The 22,892-nt window shown below is 46.1% G+C and overlaps 1 protein-coding gene across 1 annotated transcript in view; it reads right to left on the reverse strand.

Moving 5' to 3' along the window:
• Positions 1-22,892, reverse strand: part of RAD54L2 (RAD54 like 2) — an 89,973-nt gene that overhangs the window by 8,508 nt on the left and 58,573 nt on the right. Inside the window, exons 3-20 of the mRNA XM_043885372.1 lie at positions 20,242-20,443; positions 19,153-19,292; positions 18,560-18,676; positions 18,007-18,233; positions 17,036-17,218; positions 16,763-16,896; positions 15,107-15,303; positions 13,708-14,050; positions 12,816-12,993; positions 11,438-11,689; positions 11,104-11,222; positions 9,739-9,857; positions 7,448-7,547; positions 6,516-6,721; positions 5,937-6,109; positions 5,243-5,439; positions 2,722-2,921; positions 1,095-1,184 (exon numbers count right to left, since the gene is read on the reverse strand). Coding sequence (XP_043741307.1) covers positions 1,095-1,184; positions 2,722-2,921; positions 5,243-5,439; positions 5,937-6,109; positions 6,516-6,721; positions 7,448-7,547; positions 9,739-9,857; positions 11,104-11,222; positions 11,438-11,689; positions 12,816-12,993; positions 13,708-14,050; positions 15,107-15,303; positions 16,763-16,896; positions 17,036-17,218; positions 18,007-18,233; positions 18,560-18,676; positions 19,153-19,292; positions 20,242-20,443 — 3,177 coding nt within the window. The remainder of the gene's footprint in view (positions 1-1,094; positions 1,185-2,721; positions 2,922-5,242; positions 5,440-5,936; positions 6,110-6,515; positions 6,722-7,447; positions 7,548-9,738; positions 9,858-11,103; positions 11,223-11,437; positions 11,690-12,815; positions 12,994-13,707; positions 14,051-15,106; positions 15,304-16,762; positions 16,897-17,035; positions 17,219-18,006; positions 18,234-18,559; positions 18,677-19,152; positions 19,293-20,241; positions 20,444-22,892) is intronic.

Below are 22,892 nucleotides of genomic sequence, written 5' to 3' on the forward strand. Positions count from 1 at the left end.
CACGAGCCCAGAGGCAGCAGACTTTTCAAATGACCACACTCAAAAATTCTGTCATGTAACCCAGGGTATACTAATTCACCCACCCACTACATTTCCTCGTTGGAGATGTCTACCTCATTCTAGTCAAGTAGGTAAGACAGCACAGTGATATATGTGTTTGCTTATAACCTATTCCATAGCTCATTCCCTCTAATTTTGGCCACCCCATGTGCAGTGTAACTGCCAGACATTAAGCTTTTGATTGCCAAGACATCCATTTCAAAGACATCCATCTTGGATAACAAACTGCCAGCTGTCAGGCACAGCACTAGCTAAACTACGAGATAAGGCACCTGGCTGCTCTCACCCTTGAAAAGTTCCTTATTAGAAAGCCTGGGGTAACCTAGGTAAGTAATCCTTGAGTGATTCTCGCCTTTCCCTTCCCACACACCAATTCCCACTTTTAAGTTTTAAATTCACCAATAAAGAGTGAACCTGTGAAACCCTAGCCACTTTTGGACCCTAATAAGACAGAGACCCAAGCCCACACATTGACTCTCTACCTACCACCTTCCTGTGTGGCCCTGGAGTATGCTGTGTGCCCTAGAGGACCTGTGAGTAATAAGCCTTGTGTTTCCAAAGTTGCCTGATGGTTGTAGCTGAGGTGCATCCTGCCATCGTAATAAGAAAAACAAGGGCTGGTCCAGTCACAACACTGGCTCTGAGGAAAGGTATGTGGGGATGGCCACAAGTAGTACAGGACCAGACGGCTGTCTCAGGCATTCCTAGCCGATACTATTGACAGGTTGAGACCAACACAGAACAATGTGTCTATCCAGACCCACTCTGAGAGTCTCCATAAAGAAGATGGCAAAATACAGGAAGGCAGGGACCACAACGCCTTTCTTTTAAGCCACTGACAGCTATCCTTTGAGCCCACCCCAAACCGGCTAAGCTCCTAGAAATGTCATTTTCTCAGGTTTCCCCCACATTCCCCCACTCTTATAGGATGACTCCTATCCCTGCTCCAGCTCAAGCCATATGTCCTGATTCTGCTGGCCAGCCCACCACTCTCAACCAAAGAGACGGGAGAGGCTCCTCAGGCAGGTGCTCACCTTTCGTCCCACGGATGATGTGGATGCTCTCGCCAGCATTAATTCTTGCCTGTACATCTGTGGAGCTGTTGAGCCCAGGAATAACAATATCTAGTGAAGACACAGACCTCAGATTTAGATTACATAGGGCCTGACTGAAGAAGGGGGAGAAAAGGCCAAGTTCGCATCCACCCCCTGATCCTCAAGGGTTTTCCTAAAGCATCCCAGTGGAGCAGAGGTCAGAACCAAGGAAGGGGAAGCAAGCAGGGCTGCTCACAACTGCCTCAACAAAGAATACTTGAAAACAAAACACTTTTCAGAAACCTGATCGTCCTTCTCATCAATTTTCCTTGCTTTAATTTAAAAATCATAGAGTTTTTGGTTTAGAAAGTTTCAGTTAAAAAAAAAAACGTTTCCATTCAAATGGTTATTTCTATTTTCTTTCTCCTCCCTAAGCAATTTGCATGTATCTGCTCCTATCACTTTAGGCTCCAAGAGGCCACACATCTTCCTTGCTGATATTACTCCTCACCTAACTAAAGAATGAAGAGTATTTTCAAGAATCAGCAGAAAAAAAAAAAAAGAATCAGCAGAGACGTAGGATTATGAGAGGCTGTCTCTCCCTTTTTTTTTTTTGGCCGTGCCACATGGCATGTGGGATCTTAGTACCCCAACCAGGGATTAAACCGGTACCCACTACAGTACAAGCACAGAGTCTTAACCACTGGACCGCTCAGGAAGTCCCGAGAGGCTCTATCTTTGTTTTTAACTTGTTTCCAAAGAAGTTTTTTTCAACTATGAATATCTTTTAATTTTCACACTCAAAAAAACCAATTAAGATATTTTCATTAAAATGAATTGTCATGAATATTTCTAGATAACAAGATGAAAAACAACATCATGAGGTGCTTTCCTTCCCAGTTACTCTGAACCACAGAATCAACTGTGGGGATGAATGCGCTGCCCACCTCTGACCGCTGGCCCCTCATGCTCGATCCACATTAAACTTACAAAGAACAAAACAAGGTCTTTAACTAAGGACGTTGAGAGCTGTCCTTCATACCCAGCTGACCTGACAAGTCGGGCAGGACTCAACACACTGACACCTCACTCTGAAGACCAACCCTATGTCCAGTGACATTCCCACAATCTCTAGTGTTCAGTGTCCATCCCACCCACCACATTCAATAAAACCCAGTTCTGTGTTGCTACTCTTAAGATATTTTATTAGAATAAATATTCTTCATGATTAGGGACTGCTGCCTTCTCTACTTCTACTTAGAGTGCCAATGTAGTATTGCCTAGAATGCAGACATTGTTTAATCAATACTTCCTGAATGAACAGAGGGATTCCCTGGTGGCTCAGATGGTAAAGAGTCTGCCTGCAATGTGGGAGACCTGGGTTCCATCTCTGGGTTGGGATGATCCACTAGAGAAGGAAATGGCAACCCACTCCAGTATTCTTGCCTGGAAAGTCCCAGGGATGAAGGAGCCTGGCAGGCTACAGTCCATGGGGTTGCAAAGAGTCGGAAACAACTGAGTGACTTCACTTTCTTGGACTTTCCTCATAGCTCAGTAGGTAAAGAACCTGAACAAAGGAATTTTAAAAGGGACAGCACCCCTCGAAGAGAACTCAGGAGCTCCCAACCTGTTGTGGTGACCACCTTCTGCACAAGGACTCCTGCACGCTGCAGGTAGTTGATCGGGAAGTTCATAGCTGGGTTTGTGCTGGAGGCAGAGCTTACACTGCCTCCCAGCGGGACATGCCGTGGCATCATGGGGATCGGGGTGGACTGTACAGGACGAACACTGGCCACGGGCTTCTCATCACTCTTCAGGGTTGGCTGCCTAGGAGAGAAAGACAAGCACACTAAGAGTTTGGCAAAACAGCCCTTACTTACCTTTCTGCAAGACTGCTGAGCCTCTCCAGACTTCCCCATTCTATAGCCAGAGAGCTGCTGACAGAAGGATCAAAAGAAGCCGCAGGGTATGGTCAATTAAAAAGGAGACTAGAGACAGAGCAGAGACAGACACAGCGAGGGATAAAGCCTCTCGGTGTCTAAGAAGAATCAGATGTCAGTGGAATAATGTCTTTTTGGAAATGTGAGGTGACATCTGCTCCTCTAGAATTGGGACTGACTGTCTACATACATCAGGAATTTGTCCTTAGAAGTCAGGAAGAGGCAAAGAGTCATGGTGGGGGATGAGGGGCACACGGGTGCATGGTGCATGCTAACTTCAAGACAAATGGGGACAAATGGGTGGAATTTTCCTACTCACCAAGAAAAAAAGGCCACATGACATCACATGTGCTGGTGACCTTGAGACCATCTGTCCAACATTAACCATCATTACCCTCTGAATCCTCAAGTTTCGGTAAGTAAGGCAGACACCTCTCTCCTCTGCATTCCTTTTCAACGGGCTCTGGGGCCAGTCCCCAAAACGGCCCTACAGTCACAGCCACCACAAAAGCAGAAGCAGGAGAAACGCTGCACAGAAGTCACGCTTCTAAGTGGCACACGGCTGTGGCCAGCCTGAGCCCTGGCTGTGCATCTCTTACCACCAACATGCCAAAACGCATTCCTCATGCTTTACCTTCCTTTCAGCTGGATGTTGGTACCTTGAGGAAGCTACTCATTTAAGGGTTCTGAAATTAAGTCCCTGTCTCTGAGCTTTCTAAAGTCTGTGGTCTTTAGTTCTGGGAAAGAGACCCTCTGGGACTGGTATACGTTCTTCCTCATCTGACTGAAAACTGGCACATGAAAGAACACACTTTTATGCCACACTGCGGCTGGAGTAGGCCTCCAGAAGTGCTCAATCACTGCTCTCAGGCTGCCTTTGGGCAACCCCTGGGGCCCTGTGGATGGCCGAGATAGGCCAGAGAGCACAGCACCCTCACTGGGGTCTGGGGCCCAACTCAGATATCAGCGGGACTCAGGAATCTAGCCCAAGGCCAAGGCTAATCTGCAGAGGCTAAGGCTAGGCATTTGGGTGGGAAGGCCTCCTCACATGTACCCAGATGGAATAAGGAATCAGCAGGATCAAATGCTGTGAGAGGCTGATGCCCTCTCCAGGGCTGCAGTTGGGCTAGAAAAGGAGCTGACATCTCCTTACAGCCCAGCCCATTTGTCACACCTTGCCTGCATATGGTTTTTCTCCCACTGGGTTCAGACTTAGTCCATTCCTGTTGTTACAAGGAAAAGCCCAGAAAAGAGAAAGAAAACGGGTAGAGGACAAGAGAGGAGAATGTGAGCGGCAACAGTATCTTGAAAAATGACACAGAAATAAAGTCTGAAGTCTTTGAAAAGATAGTAGTTTTCTACTCTGAAGCATCTTACACATAAAAATTAGCAAATTTTATCACCAAAGTTTAGTCATATAAAATCTTACATGGCTTCATTCAGTTCCTTTAGAAGCTCATTTGGCAAGCTTTTTTTTTTTATTAAACATGGAACATTCAAAAGAAAAAATTCTAAAATCTATCCCTCTTAAAATAATTACTAGTATCTTTAACTCAAGATAATCAAACAATGTAAAAATGCAAACCAAGCAAGTAGGAAGCTGATGTGATAAAGGCTATGAAGTACTCTGTCTTCTACTGAGAAGGAAAAAAAAAAGGTACTGATAACTATTCTATAATTTCCTACAAAGAGCCTCTGTCCCCACTTAGCAATTGGCTTCCATGCTGTTCCTATCCTAACAGTTTTGGAAACTGTACTCAAGAAAAAGATCTTTTTGCTCAGGAATAAGGCACAGACACAGAATGAGATCCCATTAAGAGCACTGGAATTCCTTGAGTATAACTCAAGACCCATAGAAGACCTGGCCTTCACTCTTGAACTTCACTGCGAAATGAGGGGTAGGACCAAGGCGCTGCAGATAGCAGGTGGCTGTGTGGGAGGCCTGGGAGTCTGTGTTAGGGGAAGCTGTGCCTCCCCGGGGGGCCAGAAGGACTCTCCTGAGTCACAGGACCAGCAGCTCACTGTTCCAGCCAGAACCACTTAAAACACTAGGGCTGCAGAACTGCAGCACCTCATCCAAGAGCAGAACCTGTCCGTTCAAGGCAGCCTAAGAGCAAGTTGTAGGCCTCCTTTTATTTACAAAAGGAACCAGCTGAGAGGTCTGGGCCTGGCCCAACAGCAGACCTTCCTCCCTTTTCAGTGACTCACCAGTTTCTCTGACTGAAGGCGGGGATGCTGGTCAGGCTCTGGTCGCTGGCCGGGTAATACTGTGCATATGATGGGCGGGTATAGGGGACCGATGTTCGTTTGTCCTCCTCGTAGCTCTTCTTTGCTGCTTTTTTCTCAGCCTTGGTCAGCTTGTGATCCTTTCGGTTAAGGAGCAATGACTCATGCTCAAAAGGCTCCTGGGGACACAGGAGGATGTTAATTTAATTACCAGTCTTTGTACCAATATGAATGATATACAAAAAGCCTCACTTTGAAACCAAGGAAGAGCTGGCTATCTACAGTACTTAGCAAAGTGCCTGCTCTCAGACTCACAGGCACATTAACTCTTTCTGTCAAAAGCATAAATTCTCAACTCTAACCTGGCACCAGCTTTAGACAACCTACGTCTGCCTTCAAAAGAAGGGGAGGGTTCAGAGAATCACCAGACTACATTTTCAGAACTTCTTTTGGCTAGGAAAACTCACCATGGCCAAATTATCCTCATGGCTGAGTTCACACTGCTAGGATGAGACAAGGATAGGATAGGTGATGGGGAGAGGGGAGGGGGACTGTCTGGGGCAAGGAAAAGAACCAGCTAAATTAATCTGCACAAAATAAAATTCTGGATGAAGGAATCAGACAAGCCTCCCTCAGCAGAGAGTGCAGTACTGGGACACGTGCACCAGGGTCCCACCTTGGTGATGAGGTGAGGGTATTTCAGACAGGCAAGTTGTAGGACTGGCTCCTTGATCCCCTTAATGTTCAAGGATGTTTGGGGAGCTGGCTCCTTCTCCACGAAGTGCAGTAGGTTCTCCACCTCCTTTCGAGTAAAATTCAGCATTGGATTGAGATCATCCACCACCCGATCTAGAAGGGAAAAGGGAGAAGACATAGAGGAAGTCAGTTCTCGGCAAAGGAGACCACAAAAGCACTGCTCCAAAGACTGGCAGAGAGAAGAGACGTGGTGGGTGGCATAACTGTTACTAATATCTAAAACACCACAGGCCACCCCATACCTAAAAGTCAAAGAGCAGGTCTGAGACTCTCATGAAACAGAAATATCTTAAGAGATATCTGCATAACCAGGCTCAGCTCTTATCGTTAAATCCATCTTCAACAATTTGAGCTAACTGTCCTCATAAGCAATTATTTGCATCAGAAATCGAAAGCCTGCTTGTGTTTCCTCATCCTGCCCCTCTCCTCCCCTCCTTTGATACAATTAGAATGGTAGTCTGTATAAATGTGCCTCTTCTGAGCCTGAAAGATGGCCCACCTGACATGCCCTGCTTCGAAATCTGACGGTCATAGATCTTCTTTTCAAGGGTGAAATCAGCCACAAGGCGATAGATGTGACAGGGCTTTTTCTGGCCATAACGGTATACCCGACACACAGCCTGAGCATCATGGCAAGGGTTCCAGGAAGCGTCGAACACCACCACTCGGTTGGCACCGATCAGATTCACGCCCAAACACCCAGCCCTTTAAAACACAAGCCAATAAACATAGAAAGTGATTAAAGATAGTTCTCAGATAGGTTTTACCCCCTGTGACTCCTACCTGAATATCATCCTCTTTATCCTAAGCAGAACATATTAGAGGATTCTGCTAAAGAACAGTACCTTCCTCAGGCACTGAAACAGTGCCCTGAAAGTCCAACACAGAAGTGCCTACCAGCTCAGAAAGAAAATCCACTCTCCCACCCTCCTGTGATGAGTGAGAAGTGATGTTACTGAGCCAGGGGAAGTGTCTGTGTACCAATGTTTCTGATGTGTTTGGTCTAACAGCTTGGGAGAATGACTGGTTTATATCCTATCAAGGGCATTCTGATGCAGAAGGCAGCACAGCCTTCAAGCTGCTTGGCATGAGACAAATAATGCCATCAGTCTTTTATAGTTACACTGCACTTTGTACTTATTAAAGCACTTTCACATTCATCACATCATCTAAGCCTCAGAACAGTCCTGAGAGAAAAGCTAATTATGACCACTGTGAATGAAAGTCTCAGAGAAATTCATGACACTATCACTATTGCCCTTCAAACAAAATTTCCTTTGGGGCCCCCCTCCTCTCACCTCAAAAACAAGTCACAAATCTGAGATCTCTATCTCTTCTGACAGAACTTGGATAAGCCTTTGGGGTTCAGGCCCGTGTGGCCAAATGCCCTGAATGCAGCCCTCTGACTTCCCCATTTCAGGATCCACTCACCTTGTGGAGAGAAGGAACAGCCAGGTGGTGAGGTTGCTGGGATCATTGAACTGATTAATGAGCCGCTCCCTCTCAAAGGCAGGGGTGCTACCATCTAGCCCTAGGACAGAAGGAAACAAACAAGAAATGGACAGATGAGGACAGGGATACACAGAAAAATCAATGGGCAAATGGATTTTTAAAGCAAAACAAGATAACAAACACTACAGTGCTCAGATTCCATGCTCTGGACATTCCGTGGGCACCTACCATGAGACCCAGGCATCTATAAACTGTGTTTCTCCCTTTAGTACCTTGGGTCAAATCTAAGGCCAAGGTTCCTAGATTTCAGAGTGCATAAGAATCACCCTAGTTAAGGAAGCCTGGTAAGAATTGGTTTAAGGTAACTGCTCTGCCTCAGTCCTGTGAGTACAAAAGGACCAAGGGTTTTATGTTTTGATAAGGAAGGATGATGTTCCTTCACCAGGCAGGAATCCACAGTTAATAAACTCCTAAGGCTAAGGAGTTGCTTGAAGGAGACATTAAAAAAAAAAACAAAAGTCTGTTCTGTACTTCTGTGTCTCTTTTTCTGTTTTGCATATAGGGTTGTCGTTACCATCTTTCTAAATTCCATATATATGTGTTAGTATGCTGTAATGTTCTTTATCTTTCGGAGAGGGAGGTGGGAGGGGGGATCGGGATGGGGAATACGTGTAAATCTATTGCTGATTCATGTCAATGTATGACAAAACCCACTGAAAAAATAAATAAATTAAAAAAAAAAAAAAAAAACAGATGATCTGGAGCAATGGGATGGGACACTGGAATGAAAGGAGGGATGCTCACAAGAAAAGAGAAAAAGTAGGCTTCAGTTAAGAAACAGGAATAAGGGAGGAGGGGTTACATTTGTCACTTGGAGGAAAGCAGAGAAGGCAGCAAAGCTAAGGGCATGAAATACTACATGGAGAACTGAATTACTACTGATGTAGGAAGGCTGGTATTAACTGCCTGGTATTAGAGGCTCAACACCTCAACCTGGCTTTCAACCTGAGTTCCCACAATTTCCAAGCGCAGGTCAGCAATGATTCATCATGGGACAAGCCTACAATCAACACACGGATCTAGGCTGGCTGGAGTCTCCTCACCATCCCCTGACCCTCCATTTCTCTCAATCTTTCCTTTAGGCCAGGGCTTCTCAACAAAAGGGATTTCCCCACCCTGCTCCCCCACAGGGAACATCTGGCAATGTCTAGAGAAGGTGGGCTGTTATAACTGCATGGATGCTACTGCCATCTAGTGAGAGGAAATAGGAGATGCTGCTAACACTCCATAATGCCAAAGGCAGGCCTCTGTAACAACTGACATTGACATTGAAGTCGCTCTGTCGCGTCCGACTCTTTGAGACCCCATGGACTGTAGCCTACCAGGCTCCTCCATCCATGGAATTTTCCAGGCAAGAGTACTGGAGTGGCTTGCCATTTCCTTCTCCAGGAGATCTTCCCGACCCAAGGATCAAACCCAGGTCTCCCGCATTGTAGGCAGACGCTTTACCGTCTGAGCCACCACTGGCCCAAATGTCAATATCCGGTCAGTAAGTGCCCGAAGTCAGTAATTTTCAACTTTTTTTTTCTTTACCACCCCATTAAGGAGCCTTTAAACATTTTTTTCTCCATTCACCATGCCCTCCATTAAAGTTTCATACCACAGATATACTGTATACTATATATAATTAACTCATTATATGCATATTTATGTTTTATAATTCTAAAAGTTCCCATTTTTTTGTCCCCTCGTGACCCAAATTTCACCCTGTTAGGGACACCTTCTCCCCCAGTGAGAATACATGATCTAGGCTTGTGTTCACTGTTCTCGTGTGGCCTAGGAGGATCTTTAGGCCACAGCAGCTCTGTATATTCAATTTCTCTCCATCTTTGCAAGTTGAGTGCAAGTTCCACCTCCTCCAGGAAGCCTCTCCAAGCATCCTCACCATGTCGATTCTGTCCACTGTAGAACTCCGGTGAGGGCCATCAGTCAGTGCTACCTTAAATCTGTTCTTGCATGGCAGGGTGATGGCAGGGCGTCCGCCTTCAACATCTCTGCCCTCCTCGTACCTGGCCTAGGCTCCCCAGCCTAGTGCAGTGCCTCATACACGGCAGCTTGCTTTTAGTATCTCTCTGCTCCCTAGATAAATCACAGACCTTCCTGTGCATGTGATGGAGAATGGAGGAAGGAGGAGGAGAGAGGAGACAAGGAGAAGAAACCCTTAGGCAGACCTTGCCAAGGCTCCGCAAACAAAGCAGCAATGAACTCACGGAAGTAGCTGACGTTTCGAACCCACTTCTGTATTCCTTGGCCCTCAGCACCAGGTAGACAGGGTACTTCTCGCTTCCCTAGGAACTCCTCGATTAGAGCCAAGGTGGAAAGGCTCTGGCTGAAAGGGACACATTTGGTTCAGAAGGTTCCCAAACCCGAGGGAATCTTGTTCCCCAGTAGGCTCCCCTCTGAGAGTGAGAGCTCACGCATCCAACTACCCACAATCACCCGAGCTCATGAGGGAGAACAATCATCCACACACTTATCACTACCACCCCACCAAAAAATTCTCTAACCTATTACTTCCTTGATGGAAAAAATCCTGAGATTTAGCTTGGTGCAGAGTAACACGTAGCATCAGCATTAAAAACCAACACTGTATGAATATACATGAGATCTAATTATAGGCCACAGGCAATATTAGGATTTTACTAAGGAGACAGATCATTTAGCTGTTTCCAAGTTAAGCAGAAAGCCAGACCATAAAAGCAGCAGGACACTAGGCTTTCCCAAACTTAGAATCCCTGCTTTCTTGTCAGAGTATGTCACACATGGGAACCCCCACTCTGAGACTCCTAAGCCAGGCTCCTGCCACTTAGCTCTCACTGGAGCATGATCTAGCTGGAACAAAGGAGAAGCAATCTACTTTACACCTTTTCTCTGAGAAGTGAGGCCTTGATGGGACTCAGAGCTCTCTCAAAACTGGGAATAAATAACACCATTTATTTGGCCTTATATACAAAGCTTTTAAAAAAAGGTAGGGGGAGGCTGGGGATATAGAAGCAGATTTGACCAGAGGTCAGCAAATGTTTTCTGTAAAGGCCCAAAAGGTAAATATTTTTAGGCTTCATAGACTATACACAGTCTGTGCTACATATGTTTCTTTTTTTTAATTTTTAAATTTTTAACTAAAAAAAATTTTTTTTGCTACACTGCGCAGCTCCTATGATCTTAGTTCCTCAACCAGGATCGAACCCATGACCCCTGCAGTGGAAGAACAAAGTCCTAACACTGGACCACCAGGGAAGTCCCTGCATATGATTCTTTAAAAAAAAACACACAAAAAAATTCTTTTGAAATGTAAAAACTAGCTCTCAAGCTATACAAAAACAGGCCAGATTTGGCCTGGGTCACAATTTGAAGGATTAGACCGTGATCTCCAACATGGTAACCTAAGGCCTCAAGTTGTTCTCTGCAGAGACTGCATTGGATAAAAAAAGAAACTCTGAGAAACAAAGTACAAGCAGCCCTGGCTGCAGAGACATGGACATAAAACGGGGCTGGCGCAATCCCGGACAGTCTCAGGCTACAGGGGCTGCGTCAGTCTTTACCAAAGACACACACTAGAGAATTTCTTTTCCTACCTGAACACAAGGATCTTGTCTCCAAGCTTCACACTTTCCTCAATCAGGTGGAAAAGCAGTACCATCTTGGGAGAGTTCTCCAAGACACCAGTTTGGTAATTAGTCAAAAGGTCCTTGGCCTATAGGAGAGGAAATGAGGCAGCTTGGAGCAGGCCGTAGCCAGACTACTAGAAATACAATTCTCACCCTCAAAGGCAGTAGTAGCTCACGGGCAACCTGAACAGGTCCCTGCATAGACCTTAGCGGACAGTGCACTGTGCATGCCCCACCCTCTCCCCATGAAGGCTCTCTGCCATCCCCTTACGGCAGAGGTTGATGGATCTGCCTGACTCACCCATTCATATGTGACAATGTTGTTGCCTCGCTCCTGGAAAGGGTTGAAGCCGACCCCTTGGAGGAACTTGCTGTTGGTTGCCTCTCCCATTGAGGAGGCCAGGGCGCTGTCCTCCACCTTGCCTTTTGTTCCCTGTGACGGGCAGCGGGCACTAGTTCCCGCTGAACCAAGCTCTTCCACGTCCAGGTCTTGCTCATTGGCCAGGTTCTCCTTCTGAAGGGCTTCATACAGCACGTCGGGGTGATTCCAGATCTGAGGTTCAAGTTAAACGGGAGGTAGCACAGTGCAGAGAAAATCTAAGGGTGTCCCACAGAGTCTGGCAATAGGCACTTGCCCACACACACCTCCCACAGCACCCACTGTCACACCCAAAATTAAAGTCTCCCCAACCCCATCACAGTCAAAAAGCGTGCACATTTTCACTAACCAACTCTGATTTCCATGATACATGAATGGGAGAATTCACACCAGGAGGCATGCCAGTATGTTTGGTACATGACCAAAAAGGCTGTCATTCTTACTTAAACAAGAACATTCCTGTTTCACCATGTGAAACTGTATGAAACTATGAAACAAGACCAATCTCTCCTATGAAAAAATGTTTCTAACTTAAGATGATGATCAACTATAAATCATTTCAGGGACATTCTTGGCAGGAATTGAGAATTCCTGAGGAAAGGGGTTTGTGTTGGGGGGTGTGTGAGAAGGGTACACCAGCAACCAAAGCATCCTCACAGACCATGTCTGCTTTAGCTTCCTGGCCCTGATCTAGCAAGTATTGTGAAAGTCATCTGTCCCCAGACATACACCTTCAGCTGACTTATTAGAGCAGTGGGAATAATATCCAACGAGGTTAGTTGAGAGCTGTTAAAGAAATAGATCCCTCGTGAGGCAACTAAGAGCATCTAGCCAGGTCAAAGACAAGCTAGGGTTGGCCCAGTGCTAAAGATACTTAGGCTTTGCTGTCCCCAAACCATCTCAAGAATTATCAGAATGAAATAGATCTCAACCTGATTAAACACAGAATCAAATGGAAGGTATGCCTAATAACGTGCGTGTCTAAGCTATACATTTCTTGAATCCTGATTATGCTAGCAGTCAAAAACTCTGTCCCACAATGTTCCTCCAATCACTCCATGTCTCAGTTGAAAAAAAAATCAGTGAGAAAGGGATTGATTTCTCCAGTTTGGTGTAAGAAGCTGTGCAGCTGCACAACTTCAAGGGGCACCATTTACATTATAGTCTACGAGCTGCACTCCAGGGAACTGCTGTGCCTCAGAGCCCTCAGTGCAGTGGACTTCTTCCTTTATCAAGGATTCCCTTGGGACCATGAGCATCCTTAGTCTGTATCTTAGTATTCCCTGAGGCCTCAACACACCTTGCAGCACACACAGAAAGCCTTGAGAGGGTTTAGCCCCAGCCAGCCGCTGCTACCACAGTCCCGGAAGCGGTCCATGAACTGTGTGTACAAATCTCGCTGAATCTGAGAGAGCCGCACCAGGATCACATTTTCTTCCTTGGCGGGGAGGTGAATCTTCAGCACAGTGTGGCCCCTCCTACAAAGGTACAGAGCAGAATTGAAAGGCAGTGTGGCCAGGAGGTGTCAGTGCAGGATAACAACAGAATCCTGCATTGGCGCCACACATCCTTCTTTAGGACCTCAGCAGTCACAACAGCCTTGTAATAATGAGGACTGGCTCAGCAACCAGCAGCAAGAAACTTCTTTTGAGGATAAAAACTAAAGCAAAGAGGCAGAGTGACCTGTTCCGGGTGACTGAATGAGAGACAGAGACTCGGGGAACTCCAGGTTCTTAACCTGATCTAGGGCTGCTTCTCTAAGCTTTCTCCACACACACCGTCTTCACACAGAAAAGCAAGGGAATGCTTCAGGCTGGCCAAAGCTTCATCTTCCAAGATGCTGAAACTGGTGAGGTCTTTCCCCTGAAAACCATTTTACTCTTTCACTCAAGTTCTTGGCATGGTAGCTGTCTCTTGCTTCTCTCAGCAACTAAGGCAGATATCCCTAGTAACTTCACAGATTAACTTCTGAGAGATGCATTTCTGGGCCAGACTTTCAGAGACTGAGCTACTGGATATCCACCATCTATTACCTGCTCAGGAAAAGCTACTCAGTAAAAGCAGAGGTTTACTACTGCCCTACGAGCAAGGGGTCCTCCCACCATAACCACCTTCCCTCTTCAGGAAAGCCTCGAGGGGGGTCTGTTCCACCAGGACTCTCCAGAGATTGGGAAAATCCGAGGATGGCTCACCTCTGCACGAAGCCCTCCAGGAGGCTGTGCAGGACGTGGCTCCGGTAGCGCATGAGGCGGACGTCCTGAGGTGTGCTGTCAATACACTGTCCGTTCAGGATGGGGCGCTCAAACATGTTGCTGAACTCCTGCCGGGTGCCGAGGAAGTCAGGGCGCACGAAGTCCACCATGCACCAGTACTCGATGAGGTTGTTCTGCAGGGGGTACCCGGTCAGCACCACCCGGCGGCGGGAGCGAATGTTCTTCAGGGCCTGGGAGGTGCTGGCCTGGCAGTTTTTGATGCGGTGTCCTTCGTCACAGATCACCACATCAGGGCCAGGGCGGCATAAGGCCTTCTCAAACTCTAGGGAGGGAAGAGGATCCGGAGTAAGAGGGTGAGAGGGCTTGCTCTTAGTCAAGAATATGAGAAGGAGGGGTGCACCCTGGAGGAGACAGAAGAAATGAAGGAAGCAGGAAAGCAAGAGTCAGCCCCCAGTGGTGAAAGGGAGCCGGCCATTCCAGTTCCTGTGCATCTGGGGTGACACATGACCCTGGCCTACTGACTCTTGCAGTAAATATCCCTTTTCCCTCTTTCCTTTCCTTATTTTCTTTTTGCTTTAGGCTAAGAATAAAACTGAGTTGCATTTCTAGGGCTTACACCAATTAGGTAGCAGACGGCATGACTTTCAGAGTACTAGTCTAAAGGGTTAAAAATGCATATGGATGATTCTGATAGGAATAACCCAGACACTTCCACAGGCTCTCATCACTGTCTTGGCGCCACCTGAGAGCTGGCTGGTGGGAGTAACTAAAGGACAAGGTCTTCTTGGAGTTCCTTGCCACTCATTGCTAAATGTCAAAGTCAGCCACAGAAGCAGAGAAAACAGTATCTCATAGATGAAGAGATCTATGAAACGAGACAGCCTCTGAACCTTAAAAATACATTTTTCCCCCCAAATAGGCCAAGGCCCCTCAAACAAGAGAAGAGAGCTAGAACTATGAGAAGAATGGCTTTCACCAAAAATAAAACTGTGATAAATTCTTCTTTTATAAATTCACACAAACAATACTACTACTACTCTGTGTATTAGTAATTTAAATATATTGAATTAATGCTGTCTCAGAACATTCTGGGAAGCGGTAAAGGGAGCAGCTGCTCTTCGAATCGTTCTGTGAAGACATAGGGGAGTCTTGCCCAAGCCAGTCTGTGGCCTGGCCGACACAGAATTCCACTGTCTGCAGAGAAAGCAGGACCTTCCAAGAGCCACTGGCCAGAGCCAGTCCTACCTCAGGGACCAGGATTTCTGGTTCATGACCACACGACTCATCAGTAATGCTCCCCGTGTGATTAGGTACGAGAGCAGACACTACTTCTTTTCCGCAAGTCACCCCCTAGAATATCCCCAGAGAGGCCACCCACCTCTTCGAAACTCCTGCTGTCGGTCTTCCTCATCCAGATCAATGATGACCGGGTGAGAACGTTTCTTGGCTTTCTTCGGTCTACCTGTGGCAAAGGATTTCTTCAGGGTGAGGAGCCTGTACATTTCGTACCCCATCAGCAGCACCCCTCCCTCTGACACCCAATCAGCCATCACTTTGGCGCGAGCTGCCATTGTCCTGCAAGAGTGAACAGAAAGAACACATCATTGCTTCCCCGGCTCTGCAGGAAGAACTCCTCACAGTCAAAGCTGTGCTGGTGTACAGTCAGGTCCCTATCGCCACAGATTTCATGCGGCAGCATCACAGGGCTGGCCAGCTGCCCAAGGACTTTCCCGCCATCATAGACATACTAACTGCACTGAGGACAGACTAGGTCGCTGGTGATGGTTAAATAGCAAAAACCAGAAATTCAATGTAGCAAGTAAAAGTGACAGTCCCCTTAGATGTACACATTGTTGTTCAGACACCAAGTTGTGCCTGACTCTGAGACTCCATCGACTACAGCACACCAGGCTTCTCTGTCCTCCACTTTCTCCCAAAGTTTGCTCAAATTCACGTCCACTGAGTCAGTGATGCCATCCAATCATCTCATCCTCTGCCACTCCCTTCTCCTTCTGCCTTCCATTTTCCCCAGCATTAGGGTCTCTTCCAGTGGGTCGGTTCTTTGCATCAGATGGCCAAAGTGTACATGCATGACTATAATACTACATTTGAGGGAGAATTGCAAGTTACAATCATAATAAATACAAAGTAGTAAAAGCAAGGGCAACATTCTGCATTTCACCTGCCCAGGCCCTGGTGAATGAAGAGCCAAGGACACACAATAAAGGAAAAAGAATAGCTGAGACCAGATGCCACTCAGCACATCCCTCTCCTCCTGAACAATTGAGCTCTGGTTCTATTTCATTAACCGCACGTGGACTGACAGTCCTGAAATCTAGAAAAGAGCAGGTGATCAGTGACCTATGGAGCCACCCACAGTTTCTTCATTTTCATGTGTGTGACCAAACATCACAAAAGGTGACCTCCGCAGAAAAGAAAGTCTACTTTCTCAGTTATCCATATCAACAAGGGGAAAGGGTGGCATGGATAGCTGGTTTGGATCAGGATTAGGATACAGGTTTAAATTTCCCAAAAGCAGGCTGAATTTACGGAATGGAAATATAAATCACTATATTTATATCCAAAACAAACAAACAAAAAAATGGTTTGCATCTTTTAAAGCTTGGAAGTTGTACCGTTAAGGGTCAAATATAGATTAGTGCTTACAAGAGGAGACTGATGGTTAGTTTTCTAATAAAAGATGAATGTAAAAGGTGAAAAGATAGAAGATGGAAAGTTTCATGCTATCATGTTGAACTGTATACGCATGGGAAAATGTGACCATGCACACAGATTTTTCAGGATATAAAAACATCTTCGAGCAGAATACAAAAATTTCTGTGCTACGTAACTCTGACTACTGAAAACCTAGGAAGAGAAAAAATGAGTAGCAAGAAGAGAGAGGGGGATACATCAAGAAACCAGAAGGAATCTGGGAGGACAAGGCACATACTCTGATAGACTGACTGCCTTGACTCCAGACCCTGGGAAAAAGTCTCAAAGGAAAAGGGCAGAGGGAGGGCAGGCCACCTACTTGTGCTCATCATTCAAGATGTGAACTTTAAAGAACCGAGGCTGGACTTCTTCAGGCTTATTGTCAGCTGGAAGGGCTTCAGGAGCTGGGAGCCACATGTTGAACTCTGCCAGCCAGTTCTGAAGAGTATTAACCTGTCAGAAAGTTAAGTCCAAAAAGGGTGTTTTAGGGAAGAAGCTCGGAGCTGAGCCTATCAGGCTTTTTAGTGCCAGTAAGGCATCACCCCAGAGCTCTGCAGAAGGGTGAGCAAGTGGTGCCCGCCCCAACACTCACCGGCACAATGGCAAGGACAGTTTTGGCTGGCGTGTGGCGGAAGAGAACGTCGACGAAGGAGATCACTTGCAAAGTCTTCCCCAGACCCATGCTGTGGGCGAGGATACAGCCAAAGCCACTACTGGTCTTAAATCTCTCCAGGGACTCAACCAGGTTATCATAGAGGAATCGGATCCCACCAATCTGACAGGGAACAAACACAGACAAATATCTTTGGCTGGCAAAGACCAAGGGTCTAGTTTACTTTCTTTGGAACTAGTCAAAGTTAAGTAAATGAGCAGACATTAGACCAGACAGCTGGTGTGAGTGGCTACAGAAGTTTCCCAGAACCCTGGCTTGTTTACTGACGGGTGACATTCTTCTTGGAGAAAACAGAGAAAAGCATTGACCTAGTATAGCACCCCATCTGAGGCAAGAATCCTGACTACCAAACTCCTGCCTGGGTCTTTCACTCAGTCTGAGTCTGGCTGCCCTTGGTTGCTTACTTCAAGGCAGCCCATTCCATGAGGAGCAGCTCTTACTGTTAGAGTTCTTCTGCTGAGTCAACCTCTGCCTTCCTGGAGTTTTTATTCACTGGTCCTACTTCTGGTTCTGGGTCAACACAAACTGCTCTGAGCTCTCCTATCAGAAAGTCTCTCAGACTTCTGAGTCTCACACCTCTCCTGGAGCCACAAGTTCCCACCAAGGCACTACTCTTCAGAGAGTATCTTGATCAGTCATCTCACAGGAGGTGGCTCAAAATTATTAACCCAAGACATTAGCACCTTACATGACAGGGCATGTCTCAGGCTTGTCCCTTCCCACCCATCAGAAATCCTAAAGCATCAACATCTAGGAGGAAGAATCAATCAGTAGCTGCTCATGGTACCAAACAAGTACTTCACAGGCTGTGATGCTAACAACCGCCAGCAGGTGATGTCCACAGAAGGAAGCTGAAAGGAGACAGACAGGAGAATCCAGATTTACTGCACCTGATGAGGTTTCACCGCCCGTGCCAACTGAGGGGCCAGGAAGACATTCTCCTCCTCCGGAGGGTGGTTCAGGTTGACAAGGACCCGGCCCAGAGCATCACGCTGATTTAAGACGTCATTCACATGGGTGCCACCCTTCTCCTCTTCCTCATCCTCCTCACTGACAGACTCACTGCTGTCCACAATGTGCAGAGTATCCTCCTCTCCAGAGCTCAGTTCAATCACCTCTGAGACAGCCAACAAAGTAAAATGAAAACAAGGACTCAGGGAGCAGATATAATTCACTGCAACTTAAGGTAAGGGAGCATGGAAACAATGTTAGAACTTGTTACCATTCATAAAAATTTTGATTTTTAATTTTTCTCTCTTTCAGCTTCAAGTTAAAACAAGGGAAAAACTTATATTTACCAAGGAGACTCAGGGAAATCTGTCACGGTCAGACCCTAAACGGAATGAGGAAGGACGGAACTCTTTTCTATTTGGAGGTAAAGCCAATCTCTCAGGGTGAACACTGGGTCGGGAGGAAGGAGGGGCACCTCTGGCTCAGTCTTACCATCTCGACTGCTTTTTTCGTCCTCGCTGCCACTGCTACTGTCCAAACAAATGACTTCCTGGGTCAAGACCCGAGGAGGCAGTTGGGGACCATCGCTTGCTCTTAAGACAATTTCCTCTGGGGTGGAGGCGGGGGTGGGGAGATGGAAGAGAATGTCAAGACCACATTTAGCTGAAACATATTTTCCAAAATAATTTGCCCTCCTCTTCCTGTGTTGTTCTTAGGGGGACCATCCCCTGAGGAGACAAGTAGAGGACATCTTAAAAACCGCAACCCTCTTCCCAAATTCCGTTTTCTCTACCGGCTCTTACTTCTAGCACTCACCTGACCACTAGAAAATGTCCTAATCCTTTGGTACGTTAAGATCCAGAGTTATGGGGGAAAATCTAAATATCAATTTGAGGAAGTACATTTTTATCCATCTTAACTTTTCAAACGAGATCCTTCTGCTCGTATGCTTCTTAGAAAATGAATGGACTGAAAGGATTCCTGAGAGGCCACCATCTGATTCCAGTTCTGTCCTTGACACTGTGCGCACCGAGGGTCTCTCCTCCCCTGGGCGCAGGGCCCCTCCTGCCCCCTCCACGACTTACCGGGAAATAACTCAAGGGGGACGGTGGGAATGGGGGCTGCGTAATCCTTTCTCTGCTGCTCCAGGCGTTTCCTTCTTTCCAATTCTTCCTGTTGTGCTGCTTTGGTAACTGGCTCCAACTGATCCTCCCGGAGCAGCTTTCTAAACATTAAAATAAGAGCGAGCGCTTCAGTTCACTTGTGGTTGGGTAAGGTAATGTCAAGCTAAAGAGGGAAATCATCACTGCTGGGAGGAGAAGCCACATCAGTACCACTACACCCATGCAGCAGGTAAGGTTAAAAAAAAACAAAAAAAAAACCAGACACATAAATAGGACTTCAAGGCTCAGGTGCTTCTGGGCTAGTATGTTTTTCATTTTATTTAACGTTCTGACACATCACCCCACTGACTCATCTTGGTACCTAATAAATCAAGAGTGAAATAGAGTAATATGTGATCCACACAGCTGGAAAGCAGTACAAAAGACAGAGTTGATACATGGGGAAACAGGATTGTGGATGATTTTGCATCCTTATTTCCCAAACTCAGAGTATATTTCCAAGTTCTCATTCTGTTTATAAAAAAATGAGGGTAAGAGGAGAAAAATATCCTTTATCTTCTTTCAAAAGGAAAACTGTCATGGGTAGAAAAAAGGACTGCTGGGGATTTGGACATGAAGTTCACATCTGCTGATCTTTTAGGTTAAAGAAGAAGCCTTGGTTTGGACTAGACAATCCTCTTCCAACTGATGTTGAGTTCTGAGAAGACAAGAAATCAAACTCTTTTATCTCCTCGTATTTGGAAACATAAGAAAAAAAAATGAAGGAAGTAACAGACTCAACCAGAGCATCCTGTGGATGCTCCCCTGCCCTCCAGGGGTGGGGCATCCCCAGCGGTGCTCGGGTGCCACCTGCATCCCCTCTGCATCCTCAGATAGTCCAGACCCAGTGGTCCTGAGTTGCAGCTTCACTATTAATTGGGGCACATAGCCTACATTTTTCTCCTTGATAAACAGAACAGGTAAACAGAACTTGGTAAACTACCAACAGCCTTCAAATGAAGGTAGTATTTCTACTCCTTCCCTTCTCCTCTCTCCCAGAGCATAGCTCACCGTATGTTTCTTCTCATGTGGGAGGGTTTCTGAGCTCTCTTCTTTTTGGGGTCCTCAGAGGCAAGGCTCTTGCCTTGGTGGCGCCTAAGCTGCTCTGCAGGCTCAGACTGAGATGAGGTAGTTGAAGTGCACCGCGGTGGCTGCTGCCCATCTTCTCCCAGCTGGGCACACTCAGTACCACACATGTCTTCCAGGGATGGGTCTAAAGAGACAAATGGAAAGAGGTGCCAGGGATCAATTTCACTGGAGGAAAAGTGGGCTGATGCCAGACATGCTAGGGTCAGATCTCAATTCAGCAACTTATTAGTGGGTGAGCTAAGAAAGCGAGTTACATTTCTCTGAACCTCAATGGACTTATCTATAAAATGAGGATAGTAATTTCCACACTTCAGAGCTGTTGTGAGGACTAAATAAAGGACATGCTTAAAACCAAGCCTGGCCCAGAGTAGGCTCACAACAAATGTGAGCCATCACTCTTGGTGTAATTTAGCACTATGTTCAGAGTGAGGAAGTGTCAGGGCCTCAGACCACCAGAAAGGGACATTGAGTTTCAAACACAGCTCACACTCACTTGTATGACTCTAAGCAAGTCTCATCTGGCCAACAGGGAGACCATTCCTCCCTTCAGTGCCTTAACGTGTTCATTCAATTCGCCACCCATTTAATGAGAGTTCACAACATGGCAGGTACTGTCCTAGATGCTTCAAGGAATATTTATAAGGTTCCTTCCCTTCCAGGAGTTTGTCTTCTAGATATTAAAAGGCAAGGTGTGCTAAATACCATTGCCACAGGAGGGGCAGAGCAACTCAAAGTTGAAGGTACCATATTTGAGCCAGAAGTAATTAGCTAAGCCAAGAATAATTATGTTAGGGTCACAGGAATATGAAAGGTACTATTTCATAGGATAATCACACAAGGAATTATATGGAAGGTAAAATGTAAGTGAGAACTTAAAAGATGAACAGAACGTCTAATGGTATATTATTGCCTTCAGGATGGGGGCCAAGTGGGAAGAAATTCCTGGCAGAGGGAATGTCATCTGTGGTACCGACCACCAGCAAGAACTGGGGTTGGGGTGGGAGGGTCTCTGTGCACACCCCTCTCCTCATCGGCTGAGCTGCATTCTGTTTGTGGGATGGGCAGGTCCTGCAGTCACTCAGACCTGTCCCTACACCTGCCAGAGCCTCCCAGATACAACCTCTACACAATCAAAAGGTCTCTCCCAAAGGTAAGAAGGGTTCAGAACAAGAGCAGAAGTGCTGAAACTTGGGTGCTCCAGTCCATGTCACTTGGCTCTCAGGCAGCAAGGACTCAGGAAGTCTGGCCTTTTGGTGGGATTGTTTCTGTTTGTTATTTTGGATCTACCAGTTTTCCACTGATGTCCTTTTTCTGCTACAATAGGATCCCATCTAGGATAGATACCACATTGCATTTAGCTTTCAATGTCTTTTCAGTCTCCCCTAACTGTGGCAGCCTATTCTGGCCTTTCATGTGCCGGGACCAGCCGGCAATGTGAACAAGTCCCGACCGCAGCAGCACGGAAGCCTGAGGAAAAGAAGCTGAAAGTAAAGGATGGGGTCGAGAGGGCTGAATGCTCTTTAGGCAAGTCAGCAACTTTATTGAGTAAAACAGCTACCTTTATACTAGTACAAGCAGAAAACATAGTCCATAAAAAATGCCATCTGGTGTTTGTCACATCAATACAATTCTTTGTCTTAAGTGATTGCAGAAGCTTACATCTTGTTTTTGGCATTCCCAAAATAAACTACTAAGTGAAGGTCACTACTACGTTTTTCTCAAGGAAGAACAAAGGAGACCCGGCAAATGTTTTACTATTTTATCATGGGGTGGCGGGACAGGGAATGGCCTCTTTCAAGGCCTTTCCCAGGGCCTTTTTGGGCCTTGAGCAGGCCGGCTCCCCGCATTCATGAACTTGATTTTCTCTTTTCTGCCCACATCATGTGGCTTGTGGGATCTTAGTTTCCCAACCAGGGATCGAACCCAGGCCCCAGCAGTGAAAGCGCAGAATCCTAACAACTGGACTACCAGGGAGCTCCTGACCTTGAAACATTTTTGAAGAATACTGGTCAGGTGGCTTTGTAGACTGTCCCCAGATTTCAATTTTTCTTATTAGTTTGGGGGTTATGACTTTTAGGAAAGAATATCACACAGATGAAGTACTCTTCTCATCACGTCTGATCAGGGTAATGATATCAACATGAGTTATTCCTGGTGACATTAACCTTGAAGTGGTGTTTACTGGACTTCTCCACTGTAAAGTTAGTATTTTCCCCCCCCATACTTTATTCATAAGAGGCCAATCACTAAGCCCGGCCTACATCCAGGGGGAAGAAAATTACACTCCATTTCCTGGACGGAAGGGCATCAAAGGATTTCTGGACATATGTTAAAACCATATACAAAAAGAAAAAAAAAAAAAGAACAGAGTTAAAACAAAAACCATAAACATACACAGACACATGTTTGGGGTGGGGGGATACTTTGAGAACACAAATATCTTCAAAAGTTTCATCCACTAATTTTAACATTCATCAGTGGATTCTACCTAGAGCAATCATTACAGTGGTGTTCTAACAGTGGTTTTCTATTTCCGTCTTTCCTTCCAGATTTATTATCTGGAATTTTTCTGT

This window comes from Cervus elaphus, chromosome 24 (genome assembly GCF_910594005.1).
Source record: "Cervus elaphus chromosome 24, mCerEla1.1, whole genome shotgun sequence".
NCBI lineage: Eukaryota > Metazoa > Chordata > Mammalia > Artiodactyla > Cervidae > Cervus > Cervus elaphus.